This window comes from Musca vetustissima, unplaced genomic scaffold (genome assembly GCF_032173495.1).
Source record: "Musca vetustissima isolate MV318-11 ecotype Yass unplaced genomic scaffold, APGP_CSIRO_Mvet_v1 utg4359, whole genome shotgun sequence".
Lineage (NCBI taxonomy): Eukaryota > Metazoa > Arthropoda > Insecta > Diptera > Muscidae > Musca > Musca vetustissima.
In genome coordinates this window covers 146,889-166,350 of record NW_026882006.1, presented here as the reverse complement: position 1 = coordinate 166,350, position 19,462 = coordinate 146,889, and the positions used below count along the sequence as shown (strand labels likewise).

Genomic DNA, 19,462 nt, shown 5'->3' with positions numbered 1-19,462 from the left:
AGATGTTGTTGTTGTTGCTGGTATGCCTGTGTGTGTGAATGTGTGCGTGTATTTCTTAAAGACTTGTTGTGGCAGTTGCAAGAAAAAGCAATAAAAACAGTAAATTATCTTTGTAGATGTATGTATGCATGTGTGTGTATGAATGTTGGTCGATCGGTCGTTTGGATGGTTGGTTTCTGAGCAAAAGTATCTTATGGATTTGATTTTAAAGCAAGATACAAATACACACACACGCATACATATACACTTATGTATTGCATTTTCAAAATGGAGAACAATTAAATGTGATTTTTCGTGTAAGGAATGACAAAAAATAGCAAGAAGAAGAATAAGCAGCAGCTAGCAATTCCTTAGGGCAAGAAACTTTTTTCTTTTTTGAAAAAAGGAAAATTACAAATATGAAATAATTTCAATTAACTTACCCGCTTCGGCAATTCCCTGAATTAATATGGAGGGTATCAGTAGGCACCATAATGTTAAATATTTTATCCAAAATATATCAGACTTTGCAAAGGTGTGGTTTTTAACCAGTAGCCACATTATAATCCAGTTTTGTGGCTGCTTGGGTGTAGAGTGAAAGAAAGAAAAAAATGAAGGCAGGAGTAGCGAGCGAGTCAGCCGCTTAATGTTCGGGGCTCTGTATCCAATGGAATCTTTAAACTAACCCACGAACAAGGAACGTTAAGGTTAGTTTAAATGATTTTTTTCTCGGTGTGTTTTTGTTGTAATTTATTTTTTGCAATCTATAAAAAATGTTGTTGCTGGCCAATTAAAAAAAAAATATATGGAAATTTTTTGCACTTCTTTAAATTTGTTTGAGTTTTAATTTCTTTTCATATTTGTTCTCCTTGGAAAATGTTTTTTTGACTTTATTTTATTGTAATTTTTTGTTGTACACAATTCTCCTTATTTCTTTCCAATTTGCAACAAACTATTTTTTAAACGACTTTAAGTCGTTCCTTAAAAGTGGTCGCTAGCCACATAGCTTTAGTTTTCTTTTGATTTTTTTTTTGTCGCAGTTATTTTTTGTTGTTTTTAGGTATTTTTTTTGTTAAATTCTCACACACCGCACTTCACTATAAAATTAAATATATAGTACAACAAAATAATAAAAAAAAAGACAATTATTTTTTTGTTGTAAGCGAGCGAAAGAGCACAGCGCAAAAGATTCTTCGACACGACAACAACGACGGCGTACAAAATAAACCACTTTTTCGAAATTATGGTCAATTCTTCAGGTTTCAGGTTTTCTTGTGTCACTCTTGTCGGTTCTCCTTACCACCTCTCTCTCTCCTGACTCTCTGGCAATGGTACACACAACACTCTCTCGCACACACACTCAAACCACTGCTTAATCCATAGGTAGGTTTTTGTTGATTGGTTCAGAGTTTGATCTTTCCTTTAATTTCCAACAGCTTTTTTTATAAAACAATTTATATTTTTGCTTTTTTATGTTAACATTTTTTTGTTTATATTTTTTAAATCTGTTATTTATTTTCTTCACACACAAAACAATCTAGTTATTTCAAAAGACGTTTTCAACTGTCACTATTATTCCATTTTTAAATGTTACACAAAATATTTTTGAATCTGTCTTTCATTATTTCTTTTGCTTATTTTCCACTTGTTTTTGTTCAATTATTTTTATTCATTATTTTTATTTTCCACAATAAACAATTACTCTGCTTCCTTCTTCCTTATTCTTTGATGAAATTCCTTAATTGTTTGTTTCTTTCTGCACGGCGCAAGCGTTCATTCGTTTGTTTCCTAGCTACTCTACTATTTTATGTGCTTATGATGCGCTGCTTGTTGTTGTTGTTTTTTTGAAATTCGTGCGCGCGTTCTTCGTGCATGCGTGGACGTTGATGGTTCTGCGACGACTTTACAGTGAATTCTTCTCTTGATAGCATTGTTGGTGGTGTGTTTGATATTTATCTGGTTACTTTTGGTGCGAGTACATGGATGAGTGAGTGAGTAACCAACTAATTGTGTGTGTGCCTGCAAACACAACTGTGTGAACAGTGTTGCCAACCGTAAACATTAGTTAGTAGAGTTTTAAAAGTGACATTTGGACACAATGGAAATTTGTCATTTAAAGTAAAACAATAAAACAGCAAGCTAATAAACATTATTGTATGACGATGAAAAGAAAGTGTACAATATTTGCTTCTTTGTAATCAATAGAAATAGGGTGCACAAGTTTGAAAAACGCCTTCTGTCAATGATCATGACACAAATAAAGGCGTGTTTGTAACGACACTTTGTGTAGACAATAGATACAAACCATATATTAAAATGTTTGTCAAATTTCTAGAGGCTGTCTTGTAAATATGGAAAAGAGACAGGGAACTTCAAAATATTAATATATATATAAATTATTATTTCAAAGGAAGATATTTTCATTTAAATTTTGAAAGCTGAATACTGTCAAAGGCAAATTTATGAACCTTGTATAATTATGCCATGAATATTGCAAAACACAATTTCAAATAATGAAAAAATCGACTAAAATGGATTAAACATAAAAAGAATCGGAAGATAATACTTTGAAAAAGAAATAAAAATATTATTTTCATTCATGAATATGAAATTTGGGTTTCAAATTCTCTGGACGCATACGTCACAATGGCAATTTTTAATTTTTTGACAATTAATACATGAACTCAATTGTAGAACTTGTAGACGCATGCCTTCTAACAGCCTGTTTTTGTAAAATTCCAAACGAACGAATTCGAGTGACTTACGACCAAACTCCTTGGTTTTGAAAAATATGTCATTTATTTTTGTTTTGAATCAAGAAACATTTTTTACATAAATAAAGGTTTGGTAGTAATTCGTTCGAATTGTTTCGTTTCGAATTTTACAAAAACAACCTGTAAGTAATAAATATTTTTTATGAATAATATTTACACAATACTTATTCTATGACGATTTAGAATATTCTAAATGATAGTAAGCAAATTTTTAACTGAAAAAACAACAAATAAAATGCCATTGGAAATCATATTGATAAAGATGCATGCTGAACCAAATATTTTTTTTAAATTATCGTGTGCATGATTTAAGGAAGAAATAAAGGAGGAGGAACAAATCATAACATAACTGGCCACTTTAAGAATTTAGGTAGATAAAATATCGAAATTAAATAAAAATGCACACAATTATGTAATGAAAAAATAAACTGTGAATTAATTCAATCGCCGATTTCTTCCTATTATTCGTTGTGTTTTTGCCATCATAAAAAAGTTATTTTATTTGTAATCTATTGTAGTTGTTGCACCAAATTGCATCAAAACAATGAACAGCTTTTTCACATGCACTATGGTATGTGTTGCCATATTTTTAAACTTTAATTTATTTTCTTTTAATTACAAAGCATTTATACAGCGGATTATTGATATTTCACATTTGTATTGTTATATAGTTTGAATAACAATAAAAAGTAAACATTTTTAATAAAAAAAATCAATAAAAAAATATTAAAAAATTTTACACAATTAAATTACAATATGGCCACACACATTACAACTTAAATTACAATATGGCAACACAAATCTTTTTTTCAACCACCATTCTTTCAGAATAAGGCGAGAATGTGAAAGCGAAAAATTTTTTACATGCGAGATATCTCCCATTTCTTGACATTTCACGCTTTCAGATCACAAAGTGGCTGTCTTAACCTTTAGCTATTTTTGTGTGCCTAAAAGTATGCAACATAAAATGACATTTGTCAATTTAATAACAGAACTTCTATTACGATTAGAACAAAAAATAGCATGAGTACTGTTTAGAGGGTTATTTTACAATCCAAAATATTCGGATTCTAAACACACATTGATATTTGAAATTTTAATAACAATAAGTGGTGACAAACTAAAGCAATAGAATAAAATATCGCGGAACCACAATCACAGTTGGTTGATCTGCTAAAGGACATGTGTATGAATCATTCATTCATGACAATCAAAGTCCAGTTGTAATTTTCGAGAGTTCTAAACAGACGATAAGTTCACAATGTATTTTTTTAGTAAGGTAAATTCAAAACATGAGGCAACGTAATGTTCATTCAGCCTTATTCTGGATATTCGCAATCATATAAAAAATTTTTCGCTTTCACATTCTCGCCTTATTCTGAATGAATAGGGAGACGCAAAAAATGCGAGATGCAGATTCGAGTTTTCGAAAATGGTGGTTGAAAAATAGATTTGTGTTGCCATATTGAAGTTGTAATGTGTGTGGCCATATTGTAATTTAAGTTGCAATGTGTGTTGCCCCATTGTAATTTAATTGTGTAATATTTTTCAATATTTCATTTTCTTGATTTTTTTATTAAAAATGTTTACTTTTTATTGTTATTTAAACTATATAACAATAAAAAAGTTCACAATGTATTTTTTTAGCAAAGGAATCCGAAGGGAAATTCAAAACATGTACTCAAAAAAAGCGTTAGGCAACGTAATGTTCAATCATCTACAATCTGGCAACTAAATATAGATTAAATCTCCAGACAACCCAAGAATTGCCAATGTTGCTCATAGAAGGGCCCCAAAAAAGGAAACGTTTCAAATATGTTTTTTTGTAAAAAAATACATCCAAAGACAAATATTTACTTACTATGTCCGAAATTAAAAAAAAAAACTTGTCGATTTGTATTATTTATTTTATTTATTTTTTTTTGTGGTAATTTTTCTGTTTTAATTACTGTTCTTGTATATGTATAAATAGATATAAATGTTATTGTAAATATAAATGTTGTTATTACATATGTTATTATTTTAATTATTATTATAATTTTTCTTGTTGTTGTTATCGTTAATTGTTGTTTTTTTTTTTTGCAATAATTATAATTAAAAATTAGAAATGCTGGTGTTGTTTATCATGAGTTGTGTTTTACCTTTTGTTTTTCTTTTCGTTTTTTGTAAATTTCGAAAATATCAAAAAATAATATATATTAAATATAAACAATACTGGAATAATAATTTATAAATAAAACAAAAAAAATATATATTTAACTAATATATTAAATTGTAAATGGTTTTGTTTTTTCGATTTTTGGAAAATATAATTATATATTTTGAGCCCAATTGGAAGAAAACTCCGAATATCAAATTTTGTTTTTTTAATAACTATTATTCTTTATCAAATCTGTGGTTTGTTTTATATTGATAATTGTATTTATTTTTTAATGTATGGTAGTATGTATTGTATAAATTGTTATATTTATTGTTGAACAAAAAAATTAATAATTGTATTAAAAAAAGTATGTTTGCGTATGTAGTTGTGTAAGTGTATTGCTTTTGATGTCTTGTGGATGGGTGTGGTTTTGTTATATATTTAGAAAAAATCTACTTTTTCTTGAGATATTTTTTTGTTTTTGTAAAAAATTGTCTTAATTTTCCTTAGCAATGCTTTTGTTATTATGTTTTTTTTTTTCTTTATAATATGGCAATTAGTTGATTTCAAGTCTTTTGTTTTCCTTATCTTTTATTACCGGAATTACAGCAGTGGAAGTAAAATTTGGAAAAGTTTTCGTTTTTATTGATTGTTGGTTGATTGGTTTGGTCAGAGAGGAGAGATTGTTTTTGGTATAAATTTACGTTTTTCTAATTCTCTTGATTTCAATTATTTTTAATCAGTCTATTTTTTGTAAGGACTTGTTCCCTTTTGTGTGTTTGGCCAAATTTAGAGGAGAGCAAAGTCGTTATTTTTTGTTAAATGCCATACAGTCAAAGTCGTATATGGAACGAACTTGGCAATTTTTTTTCCATTCACACTAACTTAGTAAAAAAACAATGCAAGCAGTCACTTAGAAAATAATTCCAAGCATATCGACATGGCTTGGCACCTAGTTCCTTACAATCGTATATGACACTATAGAGATTGGATTTTTACGATTTTTCTGTGGAATATCAAATATAAGGAATGGAATTGATTTGTTGTTGGATTTCATTTACATTTATATAACAAAATACTTATTCAAAGGAATATGTCTTTTTTCGAATGTATATAAAAAATAAAATACGAATACAAAAAAAGTTAAAGGTAAATTATTTTCGATACACGAGTGTCACAGAGAGAGATGATAGATAGAGACAGGCGAGTTATACAAGAGAGCAAAAAATACAATACAATATAACATAAAATACTATAGACTAGATACAAAAAATATATGTATATAAGTGTATGTATTTAGAGGATATTTTTTTCAAGGTTTATCATATTAGAAAAAAAAATCATTAAATTAAACATTGAAATTAAATCTAGAGTTGTGTATTAAACAAGTTTTTATCATTTTTTTCAAGTGTGGTTTGTAAAAATAGTTTGGTTTCTCTTTTTTTATCTCTTAAATTTCTTTTATAAAACCTAAAACGAAAATTGTCATGACTGGACAGATGATCTATCATATCAAAGAAATAAAGAGAGCTGTTTGAAAATAGTAATAAATATATGCCATAAATAATTATCAAAGCAAAATCTTACACTTATTACAAATTGTGTAATTGCCTAAGGAGGAGTTGAGTTAAGCAAAAACACAGAAACACATGGATCATCATCATCATCATGGAGAATTAGTATTTAAGGAGGTTTGTGTAAATTTTTTCTTCCATTTTTTTTGATTGGGACATACTTAGGTGGGGGGTAGGTAGGTAGGAGAGGAGATCATAGTTTTAATTATCATTTCGTTTTTCTTACTTTTCTTTCATTCATCATATAAACAAATTACTTAATCTAGTTTACTAAAAAACTTTATGTTTTGTTTGTTTCTTATTTTGATATATCGACGACCCAAATGAAAAAGTCAATTTTATAGAACAAAAAAAAAGAAAATACTTAATCTTGCCATTCATTTTCATCCACACCCTCCATATCGTCTTGCTCCAATTTGGTGTTATATTCCATGCGTGCACTAACCGATTTTTGTATCTAAAAAATTCAATGAATGAAAAAGTGTAATGGTTTTTAGGACTTCTAAGACAGATCATGTTTATGCGAATTATTACCTCTTTTTGCTTAATTCTATCCGTATCAAATTTATTTGTGAAATGTTCATTTGAAGTTGTAACGTTTTCTGTACGTTTAGTTTGTTGACTAACCACCGGTTGTATGGATGACACTGGAAATAGAATTAAAATATAAATAGGAATATAGCACAATTAACACTAGATAGCCGAAGGCAGTCATTTTGACCGTTTTTCAATTTCAAGTACAAAAACAATTGTGTATATTATGACCCAGCTTTTTAAAATTTGGTGACTTTTTGTACCACATAGAACTACGTTTATTAATCATAGTAGCTGCTTCCTCCCCTCTTTCATTCCCCGTATTCACATGTGCTATACCTATATAGCCTAAAAGCGGTCATTTTGACTTTTTGTGAAATATTAAATAATCAAAATACTTTTATTATTGTATAAAGTATATTTCTTATATGACAAGATCACTACAACAACATCGAAAACCGTTTGATACTCTAGAAACACAAACGAACACACAAATCGGGAAAAATAAATTTTATATTTCCAGTCGATTTCACTCTTAGAGTAAAGACTTCCTCTTTTTTCGAACATTTTGTCCGCGCTCTTATTTTTCAAAAGGGGAAACTCGAGAGCCCTACCACCGAAAACAAATAATAACAACGTTTTGTATGATTGTAAATATTGTAAAAAATATTAAAAAAATAGTTTAAAAAAATTTCTTTACAAAATAAAAATTTTTTCAGAATGAAGTCATTTTGACCGATTTTAGGCAATATAGGTATATACAAAATTCCCGTCTTTCCAGTGTTAAGTAGAATTCTATAAGAACTGTATCTCCCGAATGCAAGGAGATATCGATGTCACATTTTGTTCATATCCTATTTAGGATAGTTGCATTAAATCTGTGAACAGAAAATTGTTCTATGATTACGGAAAAAAGGGGGTTAATAATCTGAAATTTATACAAATTTTTTAGAGTACATGAATTTATTTTTGAGGGTAAATTTTTTAGAATATTTGGATGACAAAAATCCCGTATTGTGCAATATAGGTATATACAAAATTCCCGTCTTTCCAGTGTTAAGTAGAATTCTATAAGAACTGTATCTCCCGAATGCAAGGAGATATCGATGTCACATTTTGTTCATATCCTATTTAGGATAGTTGCATTAAATCTGTGAACAGAAAATTGTTCTATGATTACGGAAAAAAGGGGGTTAATAATCTGAAATTTATACAAATTTTTTAGAGTACATGAATTTATTTTTGAGGGTAAATTTTTTAGAATATTTGGATGACAAAAATCCCGTATTGTGGTAATTAGTTTGTGGTCCAACAAAAAGGCGAAAATAAAATATGTATATTGAGTGTTGATTGTTTTTCGGTTTTTTCTGTTGATATTCGTCTATATATATAAAAGAGTTGCGTTATAAGCGACTGACTGATCATCAACGCCCAGACGAAACGGCTAAAGCTAGAAGCTTGAAATTTGGCATGTAGGTGGGGTTTGGTGAGTAGGCGTGTGATAAGGCGGGGTTTTTGGAAATTCGTACTAAAAGTTACTAAAAAGTACTAAAAACTGTATTACGCGGGAACGGTTAGATGTAGAACTTTGAAATTTGGCACGTAGCTTTGTCTATGGCGAGCGGACTAGAATTTGTGAAAAAAAATTTGGAATTTAGTACTTAGATGTACTAAAAAGTACTAAATATTGTATTTGAATGGAATTGGTGAAGATTCATAACTGAAACTTGGTATGGAGCTTAAGCCATTACAAAGAGAATACTGTGCAAAAATATTTTTTGGACATTAGTAGGGGAGAGGGGGGCACCTTTGAACGTGGGGCACCTTTGAACAGCGCTCATAAAATCTTGGTTTAATATTTTTCCGACCCGCAACCACATTTTTGTATATGGCAATCTTGTTCTCTATATGCGTAAACCACTTTGGCTTGCTTTTTCAGTTGTCGAAAAATTGTGCATGGGTGACCATGTTTTCTCAGTGTCATTGTAAACTTTTATTCATTTGGTTGTAAGGGCGCAGGAAGAATTCTGTGATAGTTTTCTTTCGTCAAACAAATTTTTTGCATTCCAGCAATCATTTCAAACATAACTAATGTAATTTCTTTCATATATATTTATTACAAAAAAAGTTATTTTAAAGTTCCGTAAAATGCCATGGGTGGGGCACCTTTGAACATGCCCATTAAACTCGAGTAAAAAAAGGAGATTTTAACTTTTGGCTTCGATTTCTCAAAATTTCAAATGGGCTAATAAGATTACGAAATTAACTGTATTTTTCACCATACTAATTTGTATTTTTAAGACATTTTATGTTTTAATAATTTTTGATCTAAATTTTTTAAATTTTGAAAATTTTTAATATATTTTTTAATGAATTAATGCTTTTCTGATATGTATGAATAAAATACATACATATTTGAACATAAACACTGTAAAAAACCATGTCGTTCAAAAATGCCAACCCCTGTTCAAAGGTGCCCCCCTGGGGGGGCAGTTTTGAACACTTTGAGTTCGTCCTTTAAAACAGTAATAAAATATATTTATCAAGCTTATAGTATGTCATATGTATATTCATTTTAAAGGTTACATATGTACCTATTAGTTAAAATTTATAAGAAACCAAAAATGATAAAATAAAAAATTTTATAAGGCTTGAAAGCAAAAAGTGTTCAAAGGTGCCCCCCTCTCCCCTACTAAAAGTTACTAAAAAGTACTAAAACTGTATTACTCCGGAACGGTTGGAAGTAGAACTCTGAAATTTGGTATGCAGCTTTGTCAGTGATTAGCAAATCAGAATTTGTGAACAAGTTATGGAAATTAGTACTAAAGGTACTAAAATGTACTAAATATTATACTACGATGGAAAATGTAGAGATAGATGTCTGAAATTTGGTATGTAGCTTAAGTCATTAAAAATAAAATGATGTACAAAAAATATTTTTTGGAAATTAGAACAAATATGGTACTAAATAGTACTAAAAACTGTATTACGCCAGAACGGTTGGAACTACAACTCTAAAATTTGGTATGCAGCTTTGTCATTTATAAACAAATCAGAATGTGTGAACAAATTTTGCAAATTAGTACTAAATATTATACTACGATGAAACAGGTAGGGATAGATATCTGAAATTTGGTATGTAACTTAAGCTATTACAAGTAGAATGATGGACAAACATATTTTTTTTTTTAATTAGTACTAGAATATACTAAAAAGTTCTGAAATTTCACATATAGCTTTAACTATTAAAAATAGAATACTATGCCATTTTTTTTAATTTAGCACTAAAGTTGCGATAAAAAGTACTAAATATGTAAATACAATGTAACTGGTAGAAATAGAAATCTGTAATTTTGTATGTAGCTTACTCTAAGCATAACTTTTTGGAATTAGTACTAAATACTGTAGTATAATGGAACCGGTAGGAATAGAAATCTGAAACACGGCACATAGATTTAATTATTACAAATACTATGCTATATATTAATATATTTTTGAAATTTGTACTAAAATGGTACAAAATATTAACTTATAATGGAAAAGTCAAATAGACCGATATGCACAAAATTGTACTAAATATTGTACCATAGTGAATGGTAAAAAATATAAATGTAAATTTAGAGTACAAAAATGTCCAACTATAATTAACAGGCTAGGTTTATTGAAAATTCGTACTAAATGGCATCATTAATACAAAATACTGCACAGTATGGGAACATTTTTTGTATATTATAAACAAATAGAATACGAATCGAATACAAGTACTAAATATTGTATACGGTAGAATGGATGAAGATAGGAACCTGTTATTAAATAATTATCTGGAACTATGACAATAACCATTTATACATAAAAATTTTGCATTAATAACTTCTAAAATGTACTAAAAAGTTCAACACATTGTATACGGCGGTACGGGTGGATATAAAAACAATGCTTTTGGCAATATTGTTTGACATTTGTACATAAAGTACTAAATATTTTATACGACAGAACGAGTAGAGGTAGAGTCCTGAAATTTTGTATGTATATTTTGTTTAAACAAATTAAAAAAAGTATTTTTTTTAATTTTTAGTAAAAAGTACTAAATAGAAAATGTTAGAGAAAGATATCCGAATTTTAGTATTACTCTTTGACTATGGTAAATAAAATGTTTAATGGAAATATATACGGTTATATGAAATATAGTTTCGAATCCCACATGAATCTATACTACAGCGAATGATTATGTGAATTTTGGTTAAAATTTCTAGTGTAGTGAAAAACAGGCGAGACTTCAAATACAAATAAGTGAAACTATGCAATAAGCCGCTGAACATCACAAGTACTAAAGTGTAGTCAATTTTAAATGCTAAAGTTCCAAATTTTCTAAAATAACAATACTGATATTTCCAATGATGTTTCCAACCACATTGGATCGATCTTTTGATGTAATGAATAATGGGCTGGATCATTATTATGAGGATATACTAAAAATACCGACAATACCATTGAGTATTTTGTAATACGTAACGCACCAGAAATACTAAATTTCTGCAATTTTAATGGAAATCTTCACTATAAAGGCAGGTCTCTGAATAAGAAATGATGCGCTGTGCAAAATTGTAATTTGTACTATAAGGGTACTACTATCAGTACTAAAACGAACTAGATATTTTACCATTAGTATTAAATTACCGGAAGGAACAAAAAAGGTTAACACAGTATTATAGAACTTTTTACATCAGTCCATCGGGACGATCGAGAAAATAGTAAACTTACAGAACTTGTACTCGATTTAGTAGGATAGAAGCATTAATGTTTCTGTACGAAAGAAATACGGAGTAAGATCTGAGATTAAAACAAACATATTAAGATATAAAACCTATAATAAAAATGTTTCAAATTTGTACTTAATCCAAAAGTATATTGCGTAGCTAAAATAATGTTTATTTATTTAACTATAAAAAGTTTCGCTAACAACGTAGCGGGCCTATGCTAGTATAATTATATTAGTTGAGCTTAAGATCGTTTGTAATTTTTTATTTATTGCAAAGATTTCCCGATATTTCGCAATTATCAAATTTCGCGTTTTCTGCTGAAAAATATAGCTTCAATTTTGTCCGTGTTTTGAAGAATTTTCCATTTGCAGAAATAGTTGTCTAGCTGCATTAGAGCAGCTTCTAAACTGTTAGTGGATAGAAAGAATGTTCTTCCACAAAGAAAACTTTGTATTAGTTTAATGATTACCATAGGGTAGTGTAATAAACACATCTTGTAGACCAGACCATTGTACCATACAGAATCAAAAGCTGATTTGATATCCAATAAAACCATACCAGTAGATTTGCCAGAGGAAATGTTGTCATGAACAAAATTTCTTATTTTAAACAAAGGATGGTTTGTGTTGTGTTCTCTCCTGAATCCAAATTGCTGAGGAGGAATAATATTGTTTCGATCAATAAAATTAATTATTTTTTTTCAAGTGAGTTATTTATACTCTTTCGAGTCGAGCTTAATGATCGAAGTTTTGCAATGAAAAGGAAAACCACGAGAAGAACTTACGTACCCATCATTATGCGACGCGTTTCGCCGTTGGTTAAGGGGCTTTCAGGTATATTGGTCTATGTGGCTTTAAAGGTCGTATGTTGATAACTTGTATTTATTCCGACCAGATGTGAAACTTGCATGGGCGAATTAAATTCGAATTTGTCAAGATTTGCTCAACCGTTTTGGAAGTGTTGATGGCTCAGAATATGCACGATCTACAATGTTAACCTTCTGTTGTAATTGTTCTCTGAGTGTAATGCACGTATCTTGCCAAAGTTTGGTATGCGATTGTTAAGCTTTGTGTCCGATTTTGTTATTCGTGGTACCCACATAAAATTGTCCACAATTTCTCATCTTTCGTTCCATCACATTCAATACGGTATATCACATTATGTCCCTCAGTAATTGGAATTTTACTTTTAGGTTTATAGTAAATAAACATTGAAGTGTATTGTTTGTCCTAGATGATATCTGCAACTTATCTTTGTCATATAGATCTGATTTATGGAATCTTTCAGATATTCCCGGAATACAAAATCATTAATATATAATGTTTTTCTGATTTCTCTTTCGTTTTTGGTGTATTGTAGTTGTTTTAGAAGTTTTCTATAACAAATTTTGGAAAACATTTTTTTTTTGGTCAGTATTTCTCGTATTTCATTCTTATTATTTTTCATGGAACTTATTGTCGCTGATATTAAAAATTCTGTTTATAAGGTTTCTTCCTTTGTTTATAATCATTTGTTTTCGGTGTTTGGAGCAGAAATTTAATATGCGACGAACTTCGTAATATCACATGTTTTGTTTTTAGTTTTTCCATACAGGTGTCAAGTAGTTTCTCCATCACTATATCAGCTACAATCGGAGAAATGGGTGAACCCATTGGTAACCCTTTCTTTTGTTTGTATATCTTGTTCTCATATTGAGAATAGCTGTTGTCTTTAATGCAGAACTTTAAAATACTAAAAATAATTTGACTTTTGACTATATAATGTTTATATCGTATTTGCATAACAGTATTGATGGTGGTTCACAGGGGGAAATTTTCTTTATGGATCTTGAGTAGTCCATATAGTCTTGGTGCTATAGCCACATCTCTCTATTGTCGATATAATCTTGTTTTTAAATAATTCTTCTACGAGTTATTATTTTTATTGGAAAAAATTTTGTTGGGTTTTTGATTAATTGTTGATAAGTCATCATGTCACCTAATATATTAGTCATTCGTTGATGTACAAATACTCCAAATTTAAATGACGATAGGCTTTACAAAAATGTATCATTCCATAGATGAACCAGGATGACATTCTGAAATAAGTCTCAGACCCGTGAACTGAAACAACAAGTTTCCAATGCAGGAGTGATATCTCCGAAATGTTTAAATCCCTACCTCGGAATGTATTATTTCTTTGTTCCCTAAACACCCATAATAACACCCACAACATGACATATATACTTACATGTATCCATGCCTTCGGGTTGTAAACTAATCTTTTTCGGTTTCTTATCGTTCGACATAAACCATTCTTCGGCTGTCATTGTGGGCAACCAAGTGACACGGGTTGGTGGGAACAAATCATCTTGGAATAATTCACTCTGAAAAAAGAAATAAAATCAAATTTTAAATCAATAACCACGTTATACTTCCACACAAAATAGTTACATACCTTAATACGTGGCACTGTAAAACTCAATGGTTCAATTGTTGTGTTTGTCAAACGATAAGCTTTGCAAAATTCAACACTTGCCACATCACAATGATTCTTGGTAAGGAAACTTAGCCCCTGATGTAATGATGTACAGCGATGATGTGACAGTGGACATATGTAGGGCTCCTCGTCGGTTATTTCGTAACAATAGATAGTTGAATCTCCCTTGCCCGTGACAAATAAAGTCGAACTGTCCTCATCGTAGAAGGGTATGAGAATGGATGGTGAAACATCTAGACTGGCTGTATTTAGTGGGGCATTTAAACTATCAGCCTTGTAGACACTGATTTGACGTTCGGAAACTCTGAAAGAAAGCACGAAATAAAAAATAAAAATCAAGAGAATTTGAAATAGTCTTCCCCGAAAAAAATCTTTTGTATTTTATACTCACTTATCGAATCCTGTGCACACAATATATTGTCCATCCAAGGCCCACACAATACGAGCTCCTCTCGTACCAACTGGTCCATTACCCTCACGTATTGGTGTCTCTGATTTCCTTGGATTGTATATTCGTATTTTACCATCCTTACTGACTGTGGCACCATATTTGCCACATGGACTCCAGGCAAAATCAAATATCTGATCTGTATGCCCGGTCAAAACGCATTTCTCCTCCTTGGTGGGTATGTGCCATAATTTAATGGTCATATCATAACTAGCCGTTAATAGAATATCCTGAGCCAAGGGATGGAATCGTATAAAATAGATTTTATCCAAATGGGAATTCAACTCCTGTTCGGGTGTGTTGGTTGGTTCGGTTAAACCGCCTTCGGGTATGCGCCAAAATTTCACCATACCATCATCACAAGCCACAGCCAAACGTTTTGGATCGAATGGATCCCATTGGAAATCCATGATATTGTTACCATTCACCAGCGACGGTATGACACCATCGGGCAGACGTCCTGGTTTGCTTAATTCAAAAATGGCAATTTTACCACCAGGTCCGGATAGGGGTACGGCCACACGTTCATGATTTGCCGTGAAACCATTACATTCACCGGGTATTTGACGGCTTAGGTTGCGTAAATTTTCAATGTGTGTGGATTTGTGGCCGGGCGTACCTTTGAGATGGCGAAATTTGGAAACTTTACCAAACACCGTCGAAGTTCTCTTGGTCGAGGTGGTGATGGCAGCTTCAGTTGCAGATTTTTTAATGGCCGCTGAACTGGAACCATTATCACATACTTCTTTGGTTGGCAAATTGCGACGTTTCTCTTCCAGCAATTTACCTTCTGGCACTGAGGTCCGTTTGATATCAATCGAACCAGATTTTGTTGAATCAACTTTGGATAATTCACGGCGTCTAAAGGATTCGAAATCAGATTAAATTGAACATTTTATTTAATGTTCCACCACCAAGTGGTTCTTTGACTTACAATGGCACTGGTGATTGAGCTCTATCCTCTGTGGTACTCTTCGAATGCAATTCATACAATCGTCGTCTTTCTGCAATGCTATTGCGGGCTGGTGAAAATCTACGCAATTCCGATTCAGCCTTGTCATCACCTTCAGTTGAATTTTCCGATGATTCTGAGTGATTCTGTTCGAAAATCTTTAGAAGATGAAATTTTCTGATTAGCAAATATTTCAATATTTATTGGTATTACAATAATAACAACCTTGTCGCTGGAATCTTCATCATCCAGTGAAGACTATATTTAACAACGTAGATCATGTGTGAGCAAAAATTAGTTGTGGTAGTACAAAAAAGTGGGTGTTAGTAGTTTGTTTTGGTTATTATTTGTGTGTGAAGAAGATAAAGTAGAATAAAGAATGATTGATTAGAGAATATTTTTTTTATACATAAGTTAATTATTTTGAAAGATTAGTTTATAGAAATTATGTGACGGTGATTCAATCAATTATGTCGAAAAATGACTCATACTTACTTTACGCCTTTCTGACGTAGATAACGATTTTTGTAGTCCATTGTTCTCATTATTATCGGTTTCTGTTGTGGTTTCTAAAAAAAGGTTTAAGAAATAAATGCATTTTTTGTTGTTTTTAGAAAAGTAGTTGAAACTCATTTGAGTCTGCTGCTGATTAAAATCTAATTTTTCTTTAATACTTACTTTTAATTTCAATTTCAACGATTAAATCTGGTTTATTGGCCGATGGAGAGGTTGCATCAGTTTCATGTGTTGCAGGTGGTTCAGACTTTGATAGATTTTCCTGGGAGCCGGGAGCAACGGGCACAGCAAATACCTTATCAAAGGTAACATCTGCTGCATTGCTGGAGAAGGGTTTGGGACCCAAACGTGGCTAAAAAAAAATAAACATACAAAAATATAATGAAAAACATTTTTTTCAAACACTAAAACTAAAAAAATAGGTGGAGACAATAAAAAAACATTGCATTGAAATAAGAAAACAAAAATCACAACCAAAAATGCAAAGTGCCAAATTTACCTAAAAACAAACAAAAAAATTAAAATTTTTTCAAAGAAAGAAAAAATAAAACAAAATCTGGTGCGAAAAACAACAACAACGAGAACCGAGGGAAAATTCGCAAACCTTATAGGCACTAGCCGTAGTACGTGGCCTTGGCTTGGGCATAACCTTATTACCGTCCATTGGTAAATTTGGCATAGAATCTTGCAAGGAATTATTGCGTGAAGTACGCGGCATAGGTTTCGGTACAGAAGACGATGAATCCTCGGTATTTGGTGAATCTTGTGACGGTGGACTGTGGCCAGCAACATCATCGTCGTGCAACTGTTCATCGTCATAGCCCGCCCCCGCACTTTCCTTTTCTGAATCTGTTTTATATTTGCTATCGAATTTCTTGAAAATATTTGATAATTCATCTGTTTCGGCCACATCTTGTTTGGGAGATTTTAGCGATTTGGCAATGATTTGTTGTGTTGGTGGAGGTGGATTATTTGCATTGTGACTGCCATTGAATTGTTGTTTATCATCGAGTTTTTTGTTTTCGATATTTTTTACATATTCTTTTAAATTTCCGCGGTGAATCTTTTTTATTTTTGAGACACAATATGATAGATAGATAAACAATTTACAAATACAGGGGGAAAGAGAGAAACAAGTGTTAAGCATTTAAGTGTTTTTGGAGGGAAACCATAATGATTACTTACAACAACAGGGGCATCGCCCAATTCACGTTTGGCAGGATCCAAACTCATTTTCGGTACGGCCATATTAGAACCATTCATCCATTCGGCTGCAGTTAATTCGGTACGGCAACTAGCAGTATCGGGATATAAATCACTATGGAAATCTCTATAAGTCTGTAAAACAAATTGTTTTTTCAAAATGTAATTTTTAATTAAAAAAAAAAAACACCCACACACACACACGTTTACTCACCTTACGTGGCACCTGATACATAATCGGTATGACCATATTCGAAGTTAGCTGTAGCACTCGATTTACCTCACCCTCCATAACTTTAAGGGCCCGTTTTGGTATCAAACAAGCACCCTTGGTCTGTTCACCGGTATGGCGAAGACCCTCAATTAGATAGGGATCTTTATCGGTGACCTCTAGATAATTGATTGTAGTATCACCCTTACCGGCCAAAAAGAGCATATTTGTGTCCGGATCGAATAGCGGCATTAAGATACCCGTTGAACAGTCTAATTCTAAGGTTTTTTCGGGCACCGAAAAATTACGTATATCACGAATTATCACCTGACGTAGACGGGCCGAGTCGAAACCCGTGGTTAGGATACGAGATTGATTTCCCAGCCACACAACACGGGAATCTTTAATACTTTGATGGGATTCGGCGGACATTTGTATGGGTGAGCCATTCACACGGCAATCTAAAATTCGTACAAATTTATCTTTGCAGCTGGTGGCAATTACGGTGCCATCCTGACGCCAACTTGCCGATTGTATAACCTCTGGATGTTCATTATTTGCTGGAAAAAAAATATTCAAATAATTTCGTTAAAAAAATCATCCTTATTAGAGGTTTCTGAGTACACACTTACAATAAATTTCCTTTTGGGCTGTCAAATCAAATAATGTCACACAACCGGCCGAGGTTGAGTGCAGCAAACCATCGGCTGTGGGATGAAAACCCACTGTCTCCACCCTCCGCTGTTTGTGTGAAAATACACACTCGGGATCCGATAGCGAAGACTCCAAACCCTTTTCCGGTATATGCCATATTTTCACCATACAATCCTGTGATGCCGTTGCCAACAGCCCATCATGAAATGGTGAAAATCCCAAATCCGTTACCGTATCCGAGTGGGCATGCAACAATGGCATAGTTTTGCTTTTACGTCCACAATCGTCCAATGGCAATACAGCCACACTGGATCCGGTATGTTCCCAATTGAATGCCATAAAGGCTGCCGAGGCAGCAATATTATTGCCATAGGTTTGATAGGAACCTACACATATGTCACGTATGCATGCTTCCGGCTTGGGTACAATCGGTGCTGCATTCTTATATTTTGATGCTTTAAAACGCCAGGCCATTGTAATCAACAGGCAGTAGCAGTCGGCCGTATAAGTAAAGTATATAAAACAAAGTTGTTCTTCTCTATCTCTCTCTCCGAGTTGTTCCGAGTACAAAAAAGACGTTATTGTTAATCAAACTGAATTAAGTTTGTCGTCGTCGTTGTTGTTGTCGTCACTACTTCTTTGTATTCGATTTATTTAGTATATATTGTGAAAGTGTCCGATAAAATATTAAATGCTGTAAGTGTAGGAGTGATAATGGAAAGTTTTAATTTATATTATTGTTATTATTATTATGATTATTTACATAAATGTTGTTATGGTCATAGTTCATTTATTCATAATTTTTACTTGGCGATTAAGTAATGTTTTCAATTAAAATTTTCTGAAACTTAAAAAACACACATTTTTTAATTTAATTTATTTAAAATTGGGCGAAAATAAATTTTCATGCTTCTTATATTTAAACATGTCCTTATGTATTTCAAGTGAATCTTCGAGCTAATTTTAAATTTCAACATCGGTGGAAAGTGAGCACCCACTAGTCTGTGCCATCTGTAGGCCAGGACTGGGCAGCGACACAGAAGATGCTCAATTGTATCCGTCTCCTCCTCGTCTACGCAGAGTCTACAGTAATCAGCAGAATTATGGTCCCATTAACTGGTATCAGGGCCTTGATATTGCAATGACCAGAAATGTTTCCTGTCATTACTCTTATTTCAGCTTTGCTCATATTCAACAGTGAGTGTGTCCTTTTTGCAGACAGAGTCGGTCATATAGATC

The 19,462-nt window shown here is 31.8% G+C and overlaps 2 protein-coding genes across 2 annotated transcripts in view; both read right to left on the bottom strand.

Annotated features, from left to right (window-relative positions):
- The window catches only part of LOC133328099 (neurogenic locus Notch protein), a 69,843-nt gene extending 69,242 nt beyond the window's left edge, over positions 1–601 (bottom strand). Inside the window, exon 1 of the mRNA XM_061536642.1 lies at positions 423–601. Coding sequence (XP_061392626.1) covers positions 423–540 — 118 coding nt within the window. The 5' untranslated portion in view covers positions 541–601. The remainder of the gene's footprint in view (positions 1–422) is intronic.
- A 6,189-nt stretch (positions 602–6,790) lies between these two features.
- Positions 6,791–18,697, bottom strand: LOC133328109 (coronin-7). Its single transcript, XM_061536664.1, has 11 exons — positions 18,202–18,697; positions 17,573–18,129; positions 17,341–17,493; positions 16,318–16,507; positions 16,135–16,208; positions 15,622–15,797; positions 14,631–15,548; positions 14,198–14,543; positions 13,987–14,126; positions 7,002–7,119; positions 6,791–6,924 (listed from the first exon to the last, which is right to left on the bottom strand). Exons 1-11 carry the CDS (start codon positions 18,695–18,697, stop codon positions 6,832–6,834), a joined length of 3,261 nt encoding a protein of 1,086 aa, XP_061392648.1. The 3' UTR covers positions 6,791–6,831.
- Between the last annotated feature and the right edge of the window lie 765 nt (positions 18,698–19,462).